At 45.6% G+C, this 25083-nt stretch overlaps 1 protein-coding gene and 1 long non-coding RNA gene across 2 annotated transcripts in view; both read left to right on the plus strand.

Moving 5' to 3' along the window:
- Positions 1-460: 460 nt before the first annotated feature.
- Rcor1 (REST corepressor 1) overlaps positions 461-25083 on the plus strand; it is a 64199-nt gene continuing 39576 nt past the window's right edge. The window contains exons 1-2 of the mRNA XM_048362421.1: positions 461-971; positions 1077-1136. Coding sequence (XP_048218378.1) covers positions 695-971; positions 1077-1136 — 337 coding nt within the window. The 5' untranslated portion in view covers positions 461-694. The remainder of the gene's footprint in view (positions 972-1076; positions 1137-25083) is intronic.
- LOC125363305 lies at positions 3595-14434 on the plus strand. The gene is made up of 3 exons (XR_007213209.1): positions 3595-3606; positions 5109-5113; positions 13982-14434. It is a non-coding gene; the product is annotated as an uncharacterized LOC125363305 (long non-coding RNA).

The following is a 25083-nucleotide window of genomic DNA, read 5'->3' on the forward strand; positions in this document are numbered from 1 at the left end:
CCGGCTCCGGCGCCCGCCAGCCGCGCTCCGGCTGGGAGGGGCCGGCGGGACGCCCCGCGGGGTCCGGGGGCCCGGGCGGGAGCCGCGGGGCGCGGCGGGAGGGGCGGGGGCCGGGGGAGGGGCGGGGCGCGCGGCCGGCCCCGCGCGGCGGCCTCGAGAGAAGGATCATGGGGCGGCGAGCGAGCGCCAGCCTCCAACCACGTACGGCGGGCGGTACGCGTCAACCCAACTAGCCAGCGGAAGCTCGGGGCCGACCCGCCCCCGCGCCGCGTTCCCGCCCCCTCCCGCTGACGGACTCGCGCCGCAGCCAACCCGGGCTCGGCTGGGCGCCAGAGCCTCCCGCGAGCCAATGGCGCCGCCGGGGGGCGTGGCCCGGGCGCGGCGGGTTAGGTTGCGCGCGGCCCTCCCCGCCGCGCAGGCCCCGCCTCCTCCTCCCCCCCCCCCGCCCGCGGCTCGCGGAGTAGTTAGAGCCAGCCAAGTGCGGACGGCGATGAGAGCCAAAGTTGAGCTGGGTTCGGCGCCGGGGGCCTGAGGCGGCTCGGCGCGGGGCGGGTCCGGGTCACTCCAAGCCCCCAACTCGCGCCTGCGGGCTCCCCGGCGCTCGCCCCGCCCGCGCCCCCTGCCCGCGCGGCCCGGCGCCCGCGCCTCGAGAGCCGGGGTCCCCGTCACTTCGGCCCGGCCCCGGGCCCCGCCGATGCCGGCCATGGTGGAGAAGGGCCCCGAGGTCTCCGGGAAGCGGCGGGGGAGGAACACCGCGGCCGCCGCCGCCTCGGCCGGCGCTTCGGTCGCCGCCTCGGCCGCCGCCGCCGCCGCCTCGGCCGCCGCCGCCTCGGCCGCCGCCGCCGCCTCGACCGCCGCCCCCAATAATGGCCAGAATAAAAGTTTGGCGGCGGCCGCGGCGCCCAATGGCAATAGCGGCAGCAACTCCTGGGAGGAGGGCAGCTCGGGCTCGTCCAGCGACGAGGAGCACGGTAGGTAGCGCCGCCGCGCCCGGCCCGGCCCGGCCCGGCCCGCCCTGCCCGGCCCGGCCCGGCCCGGCCCGCGCTGACCGCCCGCCCCGCTCTGCTTCCCCGCAGGTGGCGGCGGCATGCGGGTGGGACCCCAGTACCAGGCGGCCGTGCCCGACTTCGACCCCGGTGAGTAGCGCCCGGCGGGCTCCGAGCGGCGCCGGCCCGGCGACAACTTTCTTTTTGTGCGTGAGGGCCCTGCGGTCCTGGGGGGGCTGGGCGCGCACGCGGGCCGGGGGACCCCGCTGCCCACGGCCGTGCGGCAGGCTCCCCAGCATTGGACGCGGCCACACCTGGCCTCGGGTCCGGGTGAGCCCATCCTCGGCGGGGGCCGCGCGGGTGGCGGCAGCTCCTGGGGGCTGGGGGTCTTGGGGAGCCGGGGATGAGCGTCTCCCGAGGACCCCCTCCCCCCCCCCGCCCCCGGGCTCGGAGCCGGCCGTGCCTTCCCACTGGCTTTGACTCACCTCCCGCCCTGAGGCATACACCCCCCCCCCCATCAAGTAATAAAAGAAGTGTGCTTTCCAGGGGGCGCCTTCGTGAGCGTGAGAGGCTCGCGCGTGGCAGTTTGATGTTAGGACCTATTTGTGAACGGGTGTGCATTTCCTTTATTACCCCTCTCCCTTTTTGTGAGTTGTGTGTGTGTAAGTGTGTAAGAGAGTGTGAGAGAGTCTGAAAGACTGGAGCCATTAGAAGCTTTCGCTAACCAATGATTTTCATCGGCTAGAAGTCCTTATACCCAAGTATGAAGCATTTCCTCCCCTTGCTGTTCTGTGTGGAAGCAAATTTAAAGTGGTACAAGGGAAGGAAAATCCAATCAGACAAAGGAGTTCGACAGATTTTTAATGCATATGATTCTAAGCCGGTCGCTGTGTGAGTCTGTATTTAAAGGTGGTTGTTATCAGAGATGTTTGAAACGACGTGGGTTTTGGTTCAGAAATGAATTTCAAATGAGAGTCTTGTACAGCCTGAGTGAAATCCTGGTTGGAGGGCTTTTAGAGCTGGAGGCTCTTAAGTAGGTTACACCACTACTTTGCTTTTTAAAATATAAATGCTTTTCCTTGGAAACAAGACTGGGAAAGTAGCAAGGATCTATCTCCTAGTCCCTGAAAAAAGCGATCACGTTTCAGCTGTTATTGAGGTACTAAACTCCGGGTGTACTTAGAATTTAAAACATGGAGGATTCCATGAGAGGGCTTGGGTACTCTGGAAATAAATGACGGTCCCACATTTACCTTCCGCATTTTGTTTTATCGACTTGAGTCTCCTACATTTATATACTCTAACCCCAGATTCCATATTCCCTTTAAAGCCCTGTTAGTGGTTTTGATAGTTCCACCCTTTTCTGGTAGTCACTTTTCATTTGTGAGTGACAGCCCAGAACCAGGAGGCCAAGCTTTTTCTCTTCCATGCAAGGGCTCCCTCATTCCTGGACTGGCCACCAGGGGAAGCACTCAGTTTTTTGGTTACAGTTGACCCTATCTTCATTTTGTAGGTCAAGTCTGCGGAAATCCATAACACATAAAGGTTGTCATCAAGGTTCTCTTTACATAATTTTAAAAAAATCAACTTGAGAAGATCTTTGAGGAAGTTGTTCAGTTGTTGTATATTACTTTTGAAAGCTTTACCTATTCAGTGGTCACAGGAACTACATTTCTGACATTCATCTAAGAATATTGTCAGCTCTGCATTGTTAGCAATGAGCCTGATCTGTGCTCTTGGAAACAGCAAGTGTAAAATGGTCCGTGTTTTCCACTGTCTTTAGGATAGGATCTGTCCAAGGCACAAACTTGCTAGAGCCCTGCTATTCTAAAAAGTAAAGCATTTGGAAAGTCAGATGCTGTCTTTCTATCAGCTGAGTAAGTCTTGATATTAACATTTCCATATTTCCTATTTCGTGTTTGTTTTAGTCTGGAAAGGAAGTTAACTGGTGTGAAGTTATTTCAAACCCTGTGTTGTCAATCTGAGTGGTAGGACATAGTTCTAGATATAGCTGAATATTGTGAAACTTTCCTACTATTTCCTAGTGATTTTTCATGTGTATTCTCATTTAATTTAAAATTAAAAAATAAGAGGTGAATTCTGTTTTGGAATACAAATGCCACACCATGTTTGTTTCATGGCTTTGTTCTTTTGTCCTTAAACTTAGGTCTTTTTTTTCTCCCCCTTTCTCTTTGGTCCTGAGGCTTAAACTCAGGTCCAAGATGTTGTCCCTGAGCTTTGGTGCACAGGCTGTATCACTTGGAGCCACAGCTCCATTTCCAGCTTTTTTGGTAGTTAACTAGAGATAAGAGTCTTGGACTTTCCTCCCTAGGCTGGCTTTGAACCGAAATCCTCATATCCCAGCCTCCCGAGTAGCTAGGATTATAGGCCTGACTTATAAAAGCTTTAAAAAAAAAAAGTGTATGTGGGGGCTGAGCATGTGGCTTAGTGGTAGAGTGCTTGCTGAACATTCATGAAGCCCTGGGTTCAATTCCTCTGTACCACATAAACAGAAAAAGCTGGAAGTGGTGCTGCTGTGGCTTAAGTGGTAGAGTGCTTGCCTTGAGCAAATGAAGCCAGGGACAGTGCTCAGGACTTGAGTTCAAACAGTGGTAAAAGTGTGAGTGAAATTCAAGTTGGCTTTAATTAATTAATTCATTTTTTGGCCAGTCCTGGGCCTTGGACTTAGGGCCTGAGCACTGTCCCTGGCTTCTTTTTGCTCAAGGCTAGCACTCTGCCACTTGAGCCACAGCACCACTTCTGGCCGTTTTCTATATATGTGGTGCTGGGGAATTGAACCCAGGGCTTCATGTATACGAGGCAAGCACTCTTGCCACTAGGCCATATCCCCAGCCCTGGCTTTAATTTTTTAAGTCATATATATATATATATTTATATATATATATTTTTTGGCCAGTCCCGGGGCTTGGACTCAGGGCCTGAGCACTGCCCCTGACTTCTTTTTGCTCAAGGCTGTGGCACTCTGCTGTTTTAAGTCATATTTTACTCACTTGGAAATATCAAAAGTGCCAGTTGCCCATGGCTCACGTCTGTAATCCTAGCTACTTAACAGGCTGAGGTCTTGAGGATTTTGGTTTGAAGCCAGCTCAGGCAAGAAAGTCTCCTGTCTCCAATAAACTACTCCGAAAAAGCCAGAAGTAGAGCTGCTTCTCAAGTGGTAGAGCACTAGCCTTGAGCAGAAAGCGGCTCAAGGACAGTGTCCAGGCCCTGAGTTCAAGCCCCAGGACCTGCCAAACAAGACAAAAACAACAAAGCTCAGGGACAGCACCCATCCCCTGAGTTCAAGTCCCAGGACAGGCCCCAAACAAACAAAAACAAAAATCAGAGTGCCATTCTCCTACACCTTTTCTATGGGCCTCATTCCCACATATGGTACCCAGACTGTCCTTCGGCTGCTTCATCATTGGTTTCTCTTAGAAGTCAGCATTTACAGAGTAAGAGGGTGAATGCTTTCCTATATTATCCTTCCTTTGGTTAGTTCTTTCATTAGCAAAGGTTCTCTTACTTTGAAATGAATGGCTGTTTTCTAATCAAAATATGACTGTTGATTTTGCCAATACCTATATGTTGCTTTGGTTTTTTTTTTTTTGGTCTTGTCTGTCATGGGATTTGAACTCTACCTGGAAGCTGTCCCTGAGCTCTTCAGCTCAAGGCTAGTGCTCTACCACTTTGAGCCACAGCGCCACTTCCGGTTCTGTGGTGGTTCATTGGAGGTAAGAGTCTCATGGACTTTCCTGCCTATGCTGGCTTTGAACCATGTCTCAGATCTCACCCTCCTGAGTAGCTAGGATTACAGGTGTGACTCACTGGTACCTGGCTTCTTTGGTCAATTTTTAGGCACTCTCCCTCTTTTGTTTTATAGCCAGAAGAGTGCACTGATAGGATGTTAGGGTTGGCTCTATATAATTACTTGTTTTCTGAAGCATGTGTTATGTCAAGCTCTTATCCCAAGTTGGTTTTCATTATCACAGTTCACACATACTAAAATTACATGTCTTATTGAAGAGAATTTTTTTGGCCATACTGGGAATTGAACCCATACTTAATATACACTAGGCAAATGCTATCACTGAGTTACAGCCCTAACCACTATAGGAAGAGATTTTGTTATTGTTGATGAGACAGAGTCTCGCTATGTAGGCCAGGCTGATTTGGTCTTAAACTTGAAGTCTTCCTGCTTTAGCCTTCTGAGTGCTCAAGTCACTAGTATGGGGCTGGGCATGTGACTTAGTGGTAGAGTGCTTGCTTGCCTGGCATGCATGATGCCCTAGGTTTGATTCCTCAGTATCACATAAACAGAAAAAGCCTGAAGTGATGAGTGTTATTGAGGTAATTATTCTTTAAAAGGGCAACCTGCTTTTTGTTTGTTTGTTTTTGAGTGAGTCATGGGGCTTGAACTCAGGGCCTGGGCCCTGTCTTAGAGCTCTTTTGCTCAAGGCTAGTGCGCTAGCACTTTGAGTCACAGCCCCACTGCTGGTTTTTCTGGTGGTTACTTGGAGATAAGAATCTCACAGGACTGGGAATGTGGGTTGGTGGTAGAGTGCTTGACTAGCATGCATGAGCTATGGGTTCGATTCCATACCATATAAGTAGAAAAAGGGAAGTAGCATTGTGGCTCAAGTGGTAGAGTGCTAGCCTTGAGCAAAAGAAGCTCAAAGACAGTGAGTGCGTAGGCCCTGAGTACAAGCCCCAAGACTGGCAGGAAAAATCTCACAGATTTTCCAGTCCAGGTTGGCTTTGAACCAGGGTCCTTAGAACTCAGCCTCTTGAGTAACCAAGATTATAGGTGTGACCCATCACCACCCAGCTACCACCTGTATTTTGAACATCGAATTCTATGTATTTAACCAGATTTGAAAAATTGTGATTATCATTGGCTTAGTAGTAAGAAGTTACACTTTCATGTGCAATAGATCATTTTACTGACTAGGTGTTTGACCTGCCTTTCATTCGTTTCCACTGACAATTGTATGCCCTCTGCTTGTCTTCAGACACATTGTTTTCTATGCTTCAGTTCATGAAATAAATCTGTATTCTGAAAGTGCTAAAATTCCCAGGTCATGATTCCTGCTTTGTGATGGAAGCATGCTTTAAGGAAGTGTCTGCCACAAGGAGGGGTCAGGGCTTTCCTTCGTGGAAATGGTGAATCCTATGAACGATCCATGTAGTCAGGTGGTGTGGTGGAGAGCCACATCAGCACTGAGTTGATTGTCAGAAGACTGAATGTAGCCAGGCACTGGTGGGTGGCTCACTCCTGTAATCCCAGCTGGGATCACAGGACTCTGAGATCTGAGGCTTGGGTTCAAAGCCAGTCCTGGGCAGGAAAATCTAGACTTTTATCTCCAGCTAATCTGCAAAAGCTGAAAGTAGAGGTATGACTCAAGTGGTAGAGTGCTAGCAAAAACAAACAGCAACAACAACAAAAAACAACCCTAAGGTCCAGTACCCAAACCTTGACTAAAAGCCCCAGTACCAGTAAAATAAAAAAGATTGTCCTGTGTCTAAAACCATGAAGGTTAGAACTGATCACTTTGTTTTTTTTGGCCAGTCCTGGGTCTTGGACTCTGGGCCTGAGCACTGTCCCTGGCTTCTTTTTGCTCAAGGCCAGCACTCTGCCACTTGAGCCACAGCGCCACTTCTGGCCATTTTCTGTATATGTGGTGCTGGGAAATTGAACCGAGGGCTTCATGTATATGAGTTGAGTACTCTTGCCACTAGGCCATATCCCCAGCCCCCAGAACTGATCACTTTGTATCTCTATGGCCTAGGTTTCCTCAGTCATGAATTAGTGTTTCTTTTCCATCAGGAACAGTCTGATGTCAGTTACATAGTAGCTTCTTTGTAACTAAATGTTGGTTTTAGTAGCAATATAGAGAAAGTTTGGGTTTTAATAATCTGGTATAGGTTCAGATCCTGGATTGTCCTGGCCACTGTGTGTTTACAGAAAATGGAACATTGTCCTCAGAGAAGGAATTAACTGACGTAGTAGATATTAAATGCCTGACAGCATGCAGCCAATACTCCAGTTTTCAGCTATCATTTTGATTTTTATGTAATTTAGGTTATAGTCAAGTAGGAATTTGTCCCTGCATAAACTGATTCACTACTAGGTAAACTCCTTTGAAAGTAAGACTGGTTGCTTTTAAATACTCTAAGCAGCCACCCAATCCTAATCTACTTAGGAGGCTGAGATCTACCGATCACCTTGGGAAGCGTGCCTGAGCTGGAGACTCTTATCTCCATTAAACCACTCAGAAAAGCCAGAAGTGGTACTGTGGCTCTAGTGGTGAAGTGCTAGCCTTGTGCACAAAGAGGCTCAAGAATAGCATCCAGGCCCAGGAACAGCACAAAAAAGGAAAAAGAAACTTTGAGGTTTGGGCATGGACCTACTGGTAGACCCTCTACCTCTCAAGAAGGAAGCCCTGAGTTTTAAACTCTAGTAATCTAAGAAAAAAATATTTTAAGGTAGACTTGTGTTGAACCATCTTAAGGTCAAATTTCAGTTTTATTGATTTAGAAGTTTTAGAGCCTATTTAAGCTGAGTTCGGTAACAGTGATAACACTAATACGTGTTAATATCTTTGGAAGCACAAGATTTCATAACTTAAAATTGTATGTCTTTTTGCAAATCACCATATGGTAGGACAATTATTAGCTAGGTATAGTGGTGGCACAGTCTATAACCCCAGCTCTTACAGGTATGAGGCAGGAGGATCTGAAGTTTCAGGCCAGCCTGTGATATTGATATTGTACAAGTTTCTAAGACAGTATGGGCTACATACTGAGACTGTCTCAAAAGAGAGGTGGGGGGAAGACTTTTCAAACAGAACAGTGTTCTCCACTGTGATGAAACAGGATTATACCATTAGGTCATGCTTCAGGTGCAACTAAAGCCTAATTACCTTCTCCCTCTTTTTTTTTTTTTTTGTTTGGGCTTGAACTTAGGGCCTGGGCACTATCTCTGAGCTTTTTTGCTCAAGGCTAGTGCTCTACTACTTTAAGCCACAGAGATAAGTGTCCCAGGGACTTTCCTGCTCTGGCTGGCTTCCAACCAAGATTCTTAGATCTCAGGTTATAGGTGTGTGGCTCCTGGGGCTTTAACTTGGTGCCTGGGGCACTGTCTGAGTTGTTGTTCTCTAGGCTTAGAGCTCTACCACTTTAAGCTTTAGCACTATTTCCTGCTTTTTAGAAGTTAATAAGAGACCAGAGTCCAAAGTCCTGGCTGGCTTTGAACCTGGATTCTCAGATTTAGCTTCCTGAGTAGCTAGGATAACAGGCATGGACTACCAGTGTCTGGTTGAATTATGTTTTTGTTTTTTGCCAGTCCTGGGCTTGGACTCAGGGCCTGAGCACTGTCCCTGGCTTCTTTTTGCTCAAGGCTAGCACTCTACCACTCGAGCCACAGCGCCACTTCTGGCCTTTTCTCTATATGTGGTGCTAAGGAATCGAATCCAGGGCTTCATGTATGTGAGGCGAGCACTCTACCACTAGGCCATATTCCCAGCCCCAGAACATTAGTTTTGAGTGAAAGAGCTCCAGTATAGGTCCCAGGCCCTGAGTTCAAGCCCCACGACTGACAATATATATATTTTATTATTAATATTTATATCAACATTAAATACTATTACTATTAAAATATAAACACACACATACCAATTGAGCATCTCTATTCGGAAAATCTAAATACTTTGAAATTTGAAATGGGCTTGAACTCAGGGCCTTGGTTGATGCCTTTTTTCTCTTCAAAGCTGGAGCTTTATAACTTGAACCACACTTCCATTTCTGGCTTTTTGCTAGCTATTAATTGGAGGTAAGAGTCTCATGGATTTGCCTGCCAAGAATGGCTTTGAACTGTGATCTTTAGATCTCAATCTCCTGAGTGGCTAGGATTTTAGACATGAGCCACGGGTGCCTGGCTAAGGATCATCTGAAATCATGGAAGCATTTGAGATTTCAGATTTTTTTCATTTGGATACACAACCAGAATTTTTGGAAACCAGAATAACACATTTGTTTTCTTATGGCCACTATTCACTTTAGAACTGGTGGTAAGCGTTTGATCTGATCTCATTGCTCCCTGAATTCTAATTAATACAATGATTGCAATTCAGAATTCTCCAAAGGATAGTTATTTTTAGTTGTTTGTTAAAAAATAAGTTATTTAAGAATTACCACATCTAATTACTGTGTTTTTGAGAGCAGTGTAATTTAGGGAATTACACTGGATATTTCCCGTGGATATTTCGTTTTTACTTGAAGGTCATGGTGGTGCGGTGAGGAGGAGGGAGGAAAAAGAGGGAGGTAGGCAAGGTGAGAAGAAAGGAGATGGGAAGAATGGCCTGTAACCTTCAGCTACTCTGGCTGAGGTCTGAGGATCTCCATTGGAAGCCAGCCTGAGAGGAATGCTTTTGAGACGCTTATCTCCAACTAACCACCAAAAAAGTTGGAAGTAGACCTGCAGTTGAAGGGGTAAACCACTAACCTTGAACGCAAAAACTCAGGGGCCGCACAAGTCCCTGAATTCCAATCCTTGCACAGAAACAAACAAGCCAACAACAAATAAAACCTTTTGAATGCTTTAAAATACTTAAAGAACATTGCTGGATACAAAGCTGTCTCTTCTCTTATTCCTGTCTCAATTTTTATGCTCCTCCCCCTTCTCCAATAAATGATAACATGATATTTAATTTAAAAAAAATGAAAGGGATACTTTTTATTTATTTATTTTTTTTGTGGGTCCTGGGTCTTGAACTTAGGGCCAGGGCTCTGTCCCTGAGCCTTTCTGTGTTCAAGGCTAGTGCTCTACTTCTTGAGCCACAATACCACTTCTGGCTTTTTATGTAGTACTAAGGAATCGAACCCAGGGCTTCACACATACTAGCCATGCTAAGCCACATTCTTAGCTCCCCATTTTTGTTTTCAGGTACACATTTGATATATACTGTTACTCCCAAATTGAATTAAGATTTTGTGTATCAACTGAGAGTTGTTGCTTGGTTCTCTCTTTGCTTGGCAGCTGGTCAATTTTAAAGTCCATTGTAGGGCTTCTTAACCTCAGGGCCTGGGTGCTGTTCCTGAGCTCTTTGATTCAAGGCTAGTGTTCTACCACTTTGAACTACATAGAGCTCCACTTCTGGTTTTCTGGTTGGAGATAAGTGTCTCAGTGACTTCCTTTCCTGGGCAGGCTTTGAACTGCAGTCCTCAGAGTAGCTAGGATTACAAGTGTGAGCTACTGGATATTCTTTTTTTTTTTAAATTTTTTTAACTTGAACTCAGGGCCTGACTCAGCGCTGTTTCTGTTCAAGCCTCACAGCCGACAATAAATAAGCAAACATTATGGAGGATTTTTTATTTTTATTTTTTTGCTAGTCCTGGGCCTTGGACTCAGGGCCTGAGCACTGTCCCTGGCTTCTTTTTGCTTGAGGGTAGCACTCTGCCACTTGAGCCACAGCGCCCCTTCTGGCCGTTTTCTATATATGTGGTGCTGTGGAATCAAACCCAGGGCTTCATGTATAAGAGACAAGCACTCTTGCCACTAGGCCATATTCCTAGCCCCTAAAATGTTAGTTTTTTGGTGTTTTTTCTTTTGCCAGTCCTGGTCCTTGGACTGAGGGCCTGAGCACTGTCCCTGGCTTCTTTTTTGTTCAAGGCTAGCACTCTGCCACTTGAGGCACAGCGCCACTTCTGGCCGTTGTCTATATATGTGGTGCTGGGGAATTGAACCCAGGGCTTCATGTATACAAGGCAAGCATTCTTGCCACTAGGCCATATTCTGAGCATAAGCAAACATTGAAAACCACATTTTCTGCTTTATTAAGACAATAGGGGGCTGGGAATGTGTCTTAGTATGTCTAGTATACATGAAGCCCTGGGTTTGACTCCTCAGTACCACATAAACAGTAAAAGCCAGAAGTGGTGCAGTGGCTCCTCAAGTAGTAGAGTGTTAGCCTTGAGCAAAAGAAGCTCAGGGACAGTGCCCAGGCCCTGAGTTCAAGCCTCAGGACTGGCTGGGGAACAAAAAAGAAAAAAGACTATCATTCTACCACTTGAGCCAAGGGCCACTTCTAGTTTTCTGGTGGTTCATTGGAGAGAAGAGTTTCAGGGACTTCCACAATCCTTAGATCTGAATCTCCTGAGCGGCTTGGATTACAGATGAGAGCCAAGGACACGGGGCTCAGAAATAATTTTCCAGACGAAGGGCTGGAGGCAAGGAAGAATAGTGCCACTACCACCACCAGAAGATTAGGAAGACAACAACTCTACAGCTATCCCAAATTACTACCTTGAGTATTGGCTTTTTGGTAGTTTGTTGGAGATAAGAGTCTCATGCACTGGGTTGGCTTTGAACTGCAATCTTCAGAGCTCCTGAGTAGTTAGGATATTTGTGTACAATTCTTTTGTGGGGGACTTGAACTCAGGGCCTATGTGCTCTCCCTGAGCTCTTTTGCTCAAGGGTAGTAGTCTACCATTTTGAATCACAAGGCCACTTGTTAGGAAAATGGAGGAGAACGAAAAATGAGTAAGTCAGACTCGATCATCAACAGGCTAGGACTGTTTATTGAGGATAGGGAGGGGCCCAGACCTTCCCTTGGGTTTGGAGGTTGTGTGAGGGCATGAATTTGGAACCAGGTTTATGTGGGGTCTGAGCAAGGAGGCACCACTAGGTCTAAGAAGTTAGTGGCTTTTCCTTGGGCTCACAAAGGACTGTTTACAGCTGGGCCTGGGTATATTGCCCTGTCTGCATGTCAAAGCAGGTTCACTTACCCCTGAAGTTTTGCCTGGTGTCTATATCTCCTGAGGCAATAAGGACGTTGTCAATCCTTCACCACTTCTAGTTTTTTGGAAGTTAATTGGAGATAAGAATCTCACAGACTTCCCTGGCTGAGCTGGCTTTGAACCATGATAATCGGATCTCAGCCGCCTGAGTAGCTAGGATTATAGGTGGGAGCCACCAGTGCCCAGTTATGTGTACATTTCTTTCATGAACATATATTCTTTTGTAGAATCTTTTGATAGTTGCAAACTTGGTTTTATAATTTAAATTCCCATCAGCAGTATATCAGAATCTGGATTACTCCACAACTTTGCTGACACTTGGTATGGTCAATCTTTTTTGTTTTAGCCAGGCAAATAGATGTACAGTGGTATCCATTATGGCTTTAGTTTTTTGTAATGACTAATGGTATCGGCTTAGCATTCATATGTTTTCTCAGACAAAGGTAGTACTTTGGGATGGCTATCAGGTCGTTCTCACCTTTCAAGTGGCACTATCCTTTGTTGTCCTTTGTCTGAAAAAAAGATTCCTAACATTTTGTTTGGATGTTTTCATGAGGGTAAATGTGCTTTCTAACTCTATCTTTGCCAAAAGCACACATACTGCCTTTTTCTTTTCTTTTTTTTTTTTTTGTGGTGCTTGCCCTGGGGCTTGAACCCAGGGCCTAGGCACTGTTCCTAAGGTGTTGTACTCAAGGCTAGTGTTCTACCACTTTGAGCCACAGCTCTATTTTTGGCTTTTTGGTAGTTAATTGGAAATCAGAGTCTCCTGGAAATCAGAGCTTTCCTGTCCTGCCTTGTCTACCTTTTGAACCACAATCCTCAAATCTCTGCCTTGTTAGTGGCTAGGATACAGCATCTAACCACATTACTTTTTTTTTTTTTTGGCCAGTCCTAGGGCTTGGACTCAGGGCCTGAGCGCTGTCCCTGGCTTCTTTTTGCTCAAGGCTAGCACTCTGCCACTTGAGCCAGAGCGCCACTTCTGGCCATTTTCTGTATATGTGGTGCTGGGGAATTGAACCCAGGGCCTCATGTATACGAGGCAAGCACTCTTGCCACTAGGCCATATCCCCAGCCCCACCACATTACTTTTTAACATATGGATATTTATTTTATTTCTATTTGTCTTTCCTTCTAGTTAATTTTTGGAAAGCATCTAGTTTGTCTTGGTGTCCTTCATTCTGTGCTTGGTGATTGCATTTCCCTGGTTTTTAAAATTTACTTTTTGTCTTCTTGTTTTTTTTTTTTTTTTTTTTTTTTTTAATTTTTATTTTTTTTTTATTATCAATTGAACATAAATTTTTTTTTTTTTACAAGGTGCTGTGCAAAGAGGGTGCAGTTACATAGTAGGGCATTGTGTACATTTCTTGTGATATCTTACAACCTGTTTTCCCATCCCTTGTCTTCTTGTTTTTTGTTAACTGGTACTCAGAAGTTTAGCCAATGTCTGATTAAAATTGCTTTTTTTTTGGGGGGTGGGCCAGTCCTGGGGCTTAAACTCAGGGCCTGAGCACTGTCTCTGAACTTCTTTTTTGCTCAAGGCTAGCACTTTGCCACTTGAGCCATAGCGCCACTTCTGGCTTTTTCTATATATGTGGTGCTGAAGAATCGAACCCAGCGCTTCATGCATGATAGGCAAGCACTCTACCGATAAGCCACAATCCCAGCCCCCAGCTTTAATTCTTATAAGAAATTTTTGTATGTTTGTTTTGTTTTTGTGGTACTGGAGATGGAGCCCAGGGCCTTGAGCGTGCTAGCTAAGCCTACTATCACTGAGTTACATCCTCGGCTCCTAAATGATACCTTTTTAGTTACTGTTTGGACTTAGTAACATACTAGACTTTTTTTCTTCACACCTTCATATGTCTTTGAAGCTTCTGTTATCTGACTTTATTTTTTTTCTGTTGCCTGAAATACCTTTTTGAGATTTCTTTTAGTGTTGACCTACCAGTGGTGAACGCTTTTGAAATTGCTTATTCTGGGGCTGGGAATATGGCCTAGTGGCAAGAGCGCCTGCCTGCCTTATATACATGAAGCCCTGGGTTTGATTCCCCAGCACTACATATATAGAAAACGGCCAGAAGTAGCGCTGTGGCTCAACTGGCAGAGTGCTAGCCTTGAGCAAAAAGAAACCAGGGACAGTGCTCAAGCCCTGAGTCCAAGGCCCTGGACTGGCAAAAAGAAAAAAAGAAAAAAAAAAGAAATTGCTTATTCTTTAGATGGTCTGGGGTTTGAACTCAGGGCCTTGTGCTGAGTCTCACCTGCTGTCCCCATCTCTGCACCCCAGTTCCAGGCACCTCTTTGTTGCTTTTTGGTTATAGTGACTATACTGCCAAAGGGCCATTGTACTCAGTGCTTCTGGTTTCTCCTGGCCCCCTCGCTCTCCTAGTTCATATGAATTAAGTCTTAGTCTTTCACATCCACATTGGAAGCCCCATTCTCAGTGAGGCTTTTCCTGGGCAACCTATCTAAAATTTCAGCTGCATCCATAGTACTTTCTGTTCTCTTGCTTGCTCTCCTCCCCCACCTTCGTTCACTCTTATCATTATCTAACATACTTCCTTATTTATTGTCTGCTTCTTGCAACTAGGGAGTAAAGTCTGTGAGGTGAGGGCTTTTTTTTTTTTGAGGGTTGGATTGGGGTTGCTAGAACTTGGGACCTGAGCACTCTCCCTAAGCATTTTTGCTCAAGGCTAGCACTCTGCCACTTTGAGCCACAGCTCTACTCCCAGTTTTCTAGTGGTTAATCAGAAATAACTGTCTCACAGACTTTCCTGCCTGGGCTGGCTTTGAATCATGGTTCTCAGATCTCAGCCTCTTGAGTAGCTAGGATTACAGGTGGGAGCCACCAGCGCCCAATGCTTTTTAAATCTTATTTGCCTTTTAGACTCTCAGCTTCCACAATAGTGCTTGGTGTAAATTTGACCCTCAGTAACAATTTTGTTTGTTTAAAAATATGGAGAGAATCCTAATTGAATATCATGATTAGGCTGTAATAACTTTAGTAGCTTAGCAATAGATGAACATCAAGACACCTGTTAGCCCTCTCAGCATTTCAGCTCTGTGTAGGTAGCATGTATGCTTACATTCATACATGTGGGTACGTATGTTAAGGACTGACTCTGTGCTGAAGAGCTTTTTTTTTTTTTTTTTTTAAATTAAAAGACATGGTTTCACTATGTAGCCTAGATTGGCTTGAAAGTTTTGATTCTTCCAGAGCCATGTCCATCTAAGGAGCTTTATAGACAGATTCTATATAATCCTCATAACAATCTTCTAGGATTGGTTTTGTACTGTTCGGCTGATAATGGAACTGAGATTTTGAGAGCCTCACCAACTTGCCCTAAGGGCTCAAGTGGTGAGTGTTGGCAGAACCAAGCTTAGCATAATTTAATCAGGGTCCAATATTCTTGACTATTATTATGTGTCACTTCCTAAATGTATATATGTCATAAACTTTATGTCACACAGAACTGGGGAATCCTGGGCAGATTATTGAACCCCTTTAGGGCATAATAGGTAGGTCAACTGTATTTAGAAATTTCTTTTTCGTTTCCAGTTATTTGAGTATAAGTTTTCATAGCATTTTCTCATGATCCTTTGAATTTTGTTGGTATTGGTTCTGTATTCTATATTTTCACCTCCAATTAATTAACTAATTAATTTTTATTTATTTTTTGCCAGTCTTGAGGTTTGGACTCAGGACCTGAGCACTCTTCCTGGCTTCCTTTTGTTCAAGGCTAGCAGTCTATCACTTGAACCACAGTGCCACCTGCGGCTTTCTCTGTTTATGTGGTGCGAGGCAAGCACTTTACCACTAAGCCATATTCCTAGCCCCCTTTCCTTTTCCTTTTCCCCTTCCTTTCCTTTCCTTTCCTCTTCTCTTTCCTTTCCTTCCCTCTCCTTCTTGTTTTCATTTTGGTCCAAGGCGTGGGAAGCGCACCACAGTAGCTGGAGGAGTGGCTCAGGCAGAAACCCTGATGTCAAGTGATGTAGAGATGGTCCTCAAAGGCTCAGGATGTTCTGGACCTGCGTGAGGGTGAGAGATCCTTGCACGGCCTCCCTTGTTTTTTTTTTTTTTTTTTTTGCCAGTCCTGGGGCTTGAACTCAGGGCCCAGGCACTGTCCCTGAGCATTTGCTCAAGGCTAGCACTCTACCACGCGAGCCACAGCGCCACTTCTGGCCTTTTCTGTCTATGTAGTGCTGAGGAATGGAACCCAGGGCTTCATGCATGCTAGGCAAGCACTCTACCACTAAGCCACATTCCCAACCCTCATAAGTATTTCTAAACTTGAAGCTAGCCTGGACAGAAACATTTGTGGGGTCCCATTTCCAAAATCACCAGCAAAAAGTTGAGCCAAAGGTATGGCTTGTGGTAGAGTGGCTGCAGAGCAAGCTAGCCGAGTGTGTGTGAAGCACCGAGTTCAAATCCCAGCACTGGGGATACAAACTTTTTTTTTTTTTGGCCAGTCCTGGGCCTTGGACTCAGGGCCTGAGCACTGTCCCTGGCTTCTTCCCGCTCAAGGCTAGCACTCTGCCACTTGAGCCACAGCGCCGCTTCTGGCCGTTTTCTGTATATGTGGTGCTGGGGAATCGAACCTAGGGCCTCGTGTATCCGAGGCAGGCACTCTTGCCACTAGGCTATATCCCCAGCCCTGGGGATACAAACTTTGAACACAGGGAGTGAGAAGTGCTCTGAAATGGCTGAGCATTCCTTTCTTTTCTCTAGTTGCATTGTGTCTGGACTTAGTTTCTCTAGTTCTTACTATTTTAAGTACTAGAAATAAACATTCAAGTTTAAAGTAATTGTCTTTTTCCACAGTTTGGATTATGTATTTCCAAATGTCAGTAGTTAGAAAAAAAGATGGGTTTATTAAAACCAATGGAACATTTAGCATTTCTCCGGATTACAGATTTACGTAAAATTACAGATTTATGTCATATGAGTTTTTACCTTGTTTTCAAGCCACTTTAACAAATTTGCTACATCAAAAATCAGAAGTCTCTGTGCCAATTTCAGGAGTAGTGCACATGAGAGTAGACTGAGGTCATTATCACCACAGGCACTTAAATTGTTGCAGTCTCTGGTTAGCAGGCCATTCTTTAGAAATACATGGTGAGGTAGAGCATGTTTAAGGAGGGCGATCATAAAGCACTTCTTAGGCTAGGAGAGATGGCTAGGAACGGTACTAGATGGTATTTTTACCTTCATAGAACTGCTTTCTATCCCAAGTTTGGAATGATTCCCTTGAGATTCTTTCCTTGATTGTACAGCTGCCACTGCACTGCTCATGACTGTATCCATGGGAACGTAAGTTTACAATATGTTGCTAGGCAGATGTAGCTCACAGTGTACTAAAATTTCCTCATTAAAGCGTATTTGGCTTCTCATGCTATGAGTTCCTACTCAAGCACTGTTTCCCATAATGCTTTGAGTACCTGTTCAACCAATGAAAAGAGCTGGGCTGCTCATGCACAAGCCATCAACCCAAAGCCCATAGGAAGAAGTAGGGAGGAGCCCTGTACTATAAAACTACATTGGAGAGGACTCCATTGGACCCCTCTTTGGAGCCCCTCTCTGGATGGAGAGATTAGTCTTTTCTTGTGTTTTTTCCTGTTTTTGGTGCCACTTCCTGGGGCTTGAACACAGGGCCTGGATGTGGTCTCTGAGCTTTTGTGCTCAAGGCTAGTGCTCTATCATTTGAGCCACAGCTCCACTTCAGGCTTTTTGGTGGTTAATTGGAGATAAGAACTGCGATCCTCAAATCTCGGCTTCCTGAATATAGCTAGGATTACAGGTGGGAGCCCCTTGAGATTATGTTTTTCAGGGGTTTCCTTTCACTTTCAAATACCCTGTTTACCTTAAAAAAAAGTGGCCAGGTTCCGTGGCTTCCATATTTTATTCTGGTTACTTAGGAGGTAGGATTTGGGAGGATTGAGGTTTGAGGCTAGCCCAGGCAAAAAGTGAGACCCTCATTTCAACACAAGCTGGGCACTGTGTTATGCATTTTTTTTTTTGCCAGTCCTGGGCCTTGGACTCAGGGCCTGAGCACTGTCCCTGGCTTCTTTTTGCTCAAGGCTAGCACTCTGCCACTTGAGCCACAGCGCCACTTCTGGCCATTTTCCGTATATGTGGTGCTGGAGAATTGAACCCAGGGCCTCATGTATATGAGGCAAGCACTCTACCACTAGGCCATATCCCTAGCACTGTGTTATGCATTTCTTAGCTACACAGTTGGCATAGTTAGGAGGATAATGGCCTGTGACAACCCCAGGCAAAAACATGGGACCCTCTCATAGCAGAACAAGGACTGGGGTGATGACCAAAGAGGTAGAGAACCCTTGGCTAGCAAGCAAGAAATGGAGCTCAAACCCTACTGTTACTCTCCCACCCACCCCCCAAAAAAGATACATATGGTTTACAGAATAATTTTAAGAAGCATTTACTATCAACTCCCATTTTACTGATAAGGAAATTGAGGCATAAAGGTGTTAAATAACTTGCACAAGATTTAGCTTTTTTTGCTCATTAGATTGTATTTTCCAAGAAAGCAGAGCTATGTTTTATATCTACTCTGTGTTCCTATATTTAGCATAATCTTTATGGTTTGAAAGTAGTGTATCAATTGCAATGTAAAGGCTCGTTTCACAAAGGTGGTTGTTGTATCCTCATTTATTGTCTTTATACTTTCATAGCTATGGCTGAAATTTCTTAAAAAAAATTTTTTTTTGGTTAGATGTGAGGCTTATCTCCAATTAACAATCAGAAGTGGCGCTGTGGCCCAAGTGGTAGAGCACTAGCCTTGAGCTGAAGAGCTCAGGGACAGCGCCCAGGCCCACAGTTCAAGCCCTACCACCGACAAAAATTAAAAGAGTCGCATAGACTTTCCTGTCTGGGCTGGCTTCGAACCATGATCCCGATCTCAGCCTCCTGAGTAGCTAGAATTACCGGTGTGAGCCACTGGCACCTGATAAGTGCTAGTCTTGAGCAAAAGAAGCTCAGGGTATACCACACAGGATCTGAGGCTGGGGCGAGGTGGGGCGGCGTGGGGGTGGGGGTGGGGGGGGGGAATGGAGCAGATTGTGAGAAACTGTGGACAAACTAGAGATAAAATAAGAGTAGGTACACAGATTTTCCTTTTACCCCCTCCCCCTCCCTCCCTTCCTGCCTTCCTCCCTTCCTCCTTCTCTTTTCCAGACAAGGTCTCACTCTGTCGCTCAGGCTGGCCTTGAATTCATGCTCTTGCCTCTTTGGTCCTAGGATTGCAGGGACGTGTCACCACATCTGTTACAGAAGAGCTGAGTGCTGGTATGCCATGAAGAGGGGAGCAGAGTGGAGAAACCACGTAGGGTTTAGAAATGAAAGGTGTATGTGGAGTCCTTACTTTGGAGTGGTGGTGTGGCGCTGTCTTGCAGGACCTCGGAAAGCCCACAGTGCCTGTGCCAGGCATCCTCAGGCGAGGCTTGGCAGGCATGGGCCAGAGCGGAGCCGACTCAGGTCTGTAAGAAGTCCTTAAAGTTGTCTTCACTCTAGCAGCTCAGTAGCCACAAGCCACACCTTCCCTATCCCAGCAAAAGCAGATGCACTTCTAGTAGAGTTTGAACCAAAGGGAAATCAGATTTATCTATTTTGCTTTTTTCTATTTTATCTGTTATCCATTTGCTTATTTATTTACTTACTTTGAAGGGCAGAAAGTGGACAAGCTGGGTGGGACAGGGGTGGGATGTATATACGTGAGTGTCCCTGTTACCCAGTGAAGAACCTCATAGCGCACCTCCCAATTTCCACCTAGCTTCCCCTTGTAGGCAGCAGCATAGAGGATTCTCCTTTGAGAGGAAATTGGCCCAAGTAGGACGCTCTGAGTTGACTCACCCTGGGATTGCTGCTATAACTGTTTCCTTGCAACAGCTTCATTTTGTTCTGTCTCTAATTCTGGTGTCAGGGTTTAGGAATGGCTCAGACACCTCTGGTCTGGTCTTGGTCACTTGATGGACGGAGCTGGAACATCAGGGAGCCAAGTCGTTAGAGGTGGCTGGCCACACATCCTTCTTCCTGTGGCTCCTCCATGGACTGGTTCATGTTCCTCACATTGTTGTAGTCTCTGACTGCTCACAAGAAGGCTTCCAAGGCCAGTATTGAGAATAAGGATAAGATATTTTAGGACCTGGCTTTGGAAGTCATGTGGCATCACATTTTTGCCATTGTCTCAAGTCTCAGCTTCAAGGAGATCCTTCTAATAGGAGCTGAGTCAAAGGCACATTGCAAGGAGAATGTTTGAGATAAAGATATTGTTGTCATTTTGGAAAACACCTACACATTTTCAGCTTGGTCACAATAATTCATGTTTCTCCTACATGTAAATTGTACTTATATCCTACCCTGTCACCTCCAGCCAAATCTCCTCATTGAGTTAGCTGAAAGTTCAGGATCTTGTCAACTAGGGGCTCAACTATGGTGGAGGACTCTCCTCAGGTCTGGATCTTTCAGATCTGAACTCACATATAACGCCAGAGACAGTGTCTGTTTACTCTCCAGCCTAGATCATGGAAGATTGCTGTAGACAAGGCTGCTCAGAAATGTGGGCTGCACCAAGCACAGAGTGCCTGGTCCACAGCCTCTCTGGAATGCATATTGTTAGTACCTCCATCAGGACTTAATTCTTTGCCTAGGAGTGATTCTCTGAGGCTCTTTTGGAGAGAGAGAAAAAAACGTATGTACGTGTGTGTGTGAGAGTGTGTAGGCACACGCACACCAGTCCCATTACTTACTTGAACAGAGGCCTGGGTTCTGTCCCTGAACCTTTGTGCTCAAGGCAGGAACTTTCCTGCCCAGACTGACTTCAAGCTGCAATCCTTAGATCTCAGCTTCTTGAGTAGCTGGAATGATAGGAATGAACCACCAGAGTCTGCCTCTGCCCCTTGTTTACTCATAGCAGTGACAACAAAATGAGTGCCATTTTTAGATTCTTCCTGGAAACCTTAGTTGGGTCATTAAGTTTATTAGGTATTTGTCTTGTTTTCTACTTTTTTTTTGGGGGGGGGGAGGGTGGTGCCAGTCCTGGAGCTTGAGCTCAGAGCTTCTTTCTCTCTGAGCTTCTTTGCTAATGGCCAGCCCTCTACCACTTGAACCACAGCTCCATTTCTGGCTTTTTGGTGGCTAATTGGAGATAAAAAGTCTCATGAACTTCCTTGTCCAGGATGGCTTTGAAAACCACAGTCCTCAGATCTCAGCTTCCTGAGTGGCTAGGATGACAGATGTGAGCCACCAGTGCCTGGCTTGTTTTCCGCATTTTTACAGGCCACATTTCCTTCCACTGCATGTCAGAGGCCCCTTTTCCTCAAAGTGCAGCACCAAGCTGTTATTCATAGTCTCCTTGTTGAGTCCCTTCAGGTTATTTCTAACAGCCTCTCCAAGGCCTGCTTTTTTTTTAAAATTAAATTTTATTGATAAGGTGTTGTGCAAAGGGGGTACAGTTACATAATAAGGCAGTGAATACATTTCTTTCTTTTTTTTTTTTTTTGGCCAGTCCTGGGCCTTGGACTCAGGGCCTAGGCACTGTCCCTGGCTTCCTTTTGCTCAAGGCTAGCCCTCTGCCACTTGAGCCACAGCGCCACTTCTGGCCGTTTTCTGTATATGTGGTGCTGGGGAATTGAACCCAGGGCCTCATGTATAGGAGGCAAACTCTCTTGCCACTAGGCCATATCCCCAGCCCCGTGAATACATTTCTTGTAATACCTTACACCTTCATTTTTCTTTCCCTTCCCTAGATCAGGTAGGCATATATACAATATCCAGTGTACCAAAATCATATACAGTAACCATGTTCTTTTTTTTTTGCCAGTCCTGGGCCTTGAACTCAGGGCCTGAGCACTGTCCCTGGCTTCTTTTTGCTCAAGGGTAGCACTCTGCCACTTGAGCCACAGTGCCCACTTCTGGCCATTTTCTATATATGTGGTGGTGAGGAATCAAACCTAAGGCTTCATGTATACGAGGCAAGCAGTCTTGCTGCTAGGCCATATTCCCAGCCCTCCAGGACCTTCTTGTTTCTGTTGCCACCACCAACCCTGAAGTCAGCTCTAGGATTTTTTTTGGGGGGGGAGGGTTGTCCCAATCCTGGGGTTTGAACTCAAGAGTCTTGATGCTGCCCTGTGCTGGTGGCTTACATCTGAAATCCTAGCTACTCAGGAGACAGATCTGAGGATTGTGGTTCACAGCCAGTCCAGGGAGGAAAGTCTGCAAGACTACTCTTATCTCCAATTAACCTCCAGAAAACCGGAAGTGGAACTGTGGCTCAAGTGGTAGAGTGCTAGCCTTGAGCAAGGAAAAAAAAAAAAACCCAAAAAACTCAGGAACTGCTGTGCACAGGTCCTGAATTCAAGCCCCACAACTGACTAAACAAAAAATGAGTTTGGGTGCTGTTCCTGAGCTTTTAATTCAAGAACAGTGTTCTATCACTTGAGCCAGAGCTCTAATTCCAACTTTTTTTTTTGCCAGTCCTGGGGCTGGAACTCAGGGCCTGGGCATTGTCCCTGAGCCTCTTTGTGCTCAAGGCTAGTACTGAGTAGTTTATTGAAGATAAGAGTCCTATAGAGGCCTGGGATTATGGCCTAGTGGCAAGAGTGCTTGCTTGTATACATGAAGCCCTGGGTTCGATTTCCCCAGCACCACATATATACAAAACGGCCAGAAGTGGCGCTGTGTCTCAAGTGGCAGAGTGCTGGCCTTGAGCAAAAAGAAGCCAGGGACAGTGCTCAGACCCTGAGTCCAAGACCCAGGACTGGCCAAAAAAAAAAAAGTCTCATGGACTCGCCTGCCTGCCTGCCTGCCTGTCTTTGAACCATATCCTCAGATATCAGCCTCCTGAGTAGCTAGGATTACAGACCTGAGCTACAGGCATCTGGTTAAGAGTACATTTCTTTTGGGCAGTGTCACCTTTTTCCTCACTCTCTCCCAGTCCATTCACTCTTCCTACCTGAAAAGCATTGCTGCTCCTTCTCCCCCCAGGGTGGTGAATTAAGATGATTTCATTATTTGTGTAGGTAAAGAATTGGGAAGATCTTGGTTGGACAATTCAGGCTCAATTCTGGGTTATTTCTGTGGTTGCAGTTGGGTAGAACCAAGAGTAGTGAGCTTGGGCAGATAGGCAGTACTTGGACTTGGGCACTGGCTGAACCTCTCTGAGAGGTCTCGTACACTTGTTCATGCTTCAGGAGCTAGGGACTGCTCACGGGGTAGCTCTGTTTCCAAAGCTGGTCCTGGGGCTTGATCTTGGGGCCTAGGCACTGTCCATGCACTTTTTTACTCAAGGTGGTATTCTGCCACTTGAGTCACCATCCCATTTCTGTCTTTTGGGTGGCTAATTGGAGATTGAGTTTCACAGACTTTGTTGCCTGGGCATGAGCTACAGTGGTACAAGCCCTTGGCACCTAACTGATGGCTCTTTTTTTTATGACTTAGTCTTTTAAAAAAAAATTTAGTGCTAGGAATTGAACTCAGGACCCTGAACACACTTGATAAGTGCTATACCACTGAGTTCCGCCCCAGCGCATCTCACATCGTTTTTGTCTGCTGTAGTTATAAATGTGCCCAGGTGCTAAGGCAGAGAACATAGACCTGTCCTTTTAAAGACAGGTGTGTTTGTTAATCACACTAAAAATATCCCATGAGATGGAAAGTAATGTAACCAGCTTTCGAATATACTGCCTCCCAAAGCCCTTGGTGAAGCAGTTAGATCATTGTCTTATCACTGCAGAGATGTCTTGCCACTGAATAAGTTCCATCTGTGCACATGATATTAAAACCTAAGCACTTCCTTAGGATTCGAGGATTATCAGGCACATGAAGAAACTCTTAATAGTCTAATGCAAGCAGATAAAAAGAAATGAAGTGAAGAAACAGGAAATGCATTTCAAAAGCAAGTCCAAACTTCAAAAATAAAATGCTTGAAGTGCATGATACAAAGTAGGGCTCCTTTGAGACAACAAGAAAAAGCTCTTGGAAAATACCAGGAAACACTTCAGTAAGAAACAGAAAATCTAGGGCTGGGAATATGGCCTAGTGGCAAGAAAGCTTGTCTCGTATACATGAAGCCCTGGGTTCGATTCCCCAGCACCACATATATAGAAAACGGCCAGAAGTGGCGCTGTGGCTCAAGTGGCAGAGTGCTAGCCTTGAGCAAAAAGGAAGCCAGGGACAGTGCTCTGGCCCTGAGTCCAAGCCCCAGGACTGGCCAAAAAAAAAAAAGAAACAGAAAATCTAGAAAGAAGTGGGCAGAGAGTGCCCAAGCCTTGATTAAAAAATATTATTTGAAGTAGCAGGAAGAAGTATGTAAATGTGACTAAGAATTATATCTTGAATGGTGAAAATTTATGTTGATATTGGGTATGATAATGATACTGGTCATGTGGGAAAATGTCCTTATTTCTAGAAAATAAGTACTAAATAGTCATGGTGTCTGAATTTTTCAGATGGAATATACATATATACTGTACATATAAGAGGAAAGAGAGATCATGGATAAGAATGAAAAAAAAGGAATTATGTATAGTGTTTATAATTGATGAGTTAAAAAAAAAAAAAGACCCTCACAACAGAAAGGAATACTTCAGTGTTAATGTATCAGTTCAGGATATCTGGTATTTGAATTATTAGCTATCCCAGAGAAAGAAAAAAGAACATTGTAAGGAAACAATATTAAGTTTTGGAAAATTTCCAGAGCTGAAAAGTTATTAGTCTCCAGATGGAACAGAGCCTCTAAGTGCCTAGCATAATGAATTAAAAAAAGAAAAAAATTAGTGGCCAGGCCCCAGTGGGCCATGCCTGTAATCCTAGCTACTCAAGATGCTGAGATTTGATTATCTCTGCCAGCTTTGTGATGTTCTTTTTTTTCCAGCTAATCATCAAAAAGCTTGAAGTGGAGCAGTGTCTCAGGTCCTACCTTCAGCACAAAAGCTCAGGGAGTGTTCAGGCTCTGACCAGGTGGTATACCATGGTGAGACTTGAGAGCATAGAATAGAGAGGACACCAGAATCTTGGAGGAGTTACCATGCCAGATTAAGAATGAGGATGATACTGGAATTTAGATACCTTGTCAGTTTCCTGTTCACAAAATGCCTGAGAGAAATCAATGTAAAGAAAAAAGATACAGTGTGGCTTACAGTTTCAGAAGTTGAATCTCCTGCCTGTTGGCTGATTTGTGTTCAAGTGTCATAGATATCAGAACGAGTGACAGAGGTGCATGCACAGCTCACAATACCCAGGAAGCAAAAGAGAGAGGAAGGGACCAGAGGGCACAAAGTACCC

Source organism: Perognathus longimembris, chromosome 14 (assembly GCF_023159225.1).
Source record: "Perognathus longimembris pacificus isolate PPM17 chromosome 14, ASM2315922v1, whole genome shotgun sequence".
Classification (NCBI taxonomy): Eukaryota; Metazoa; Chordata; class Mammalia; order Rodentia; family Heteromyidae; genus Perognathus; species Perognathus longimembris.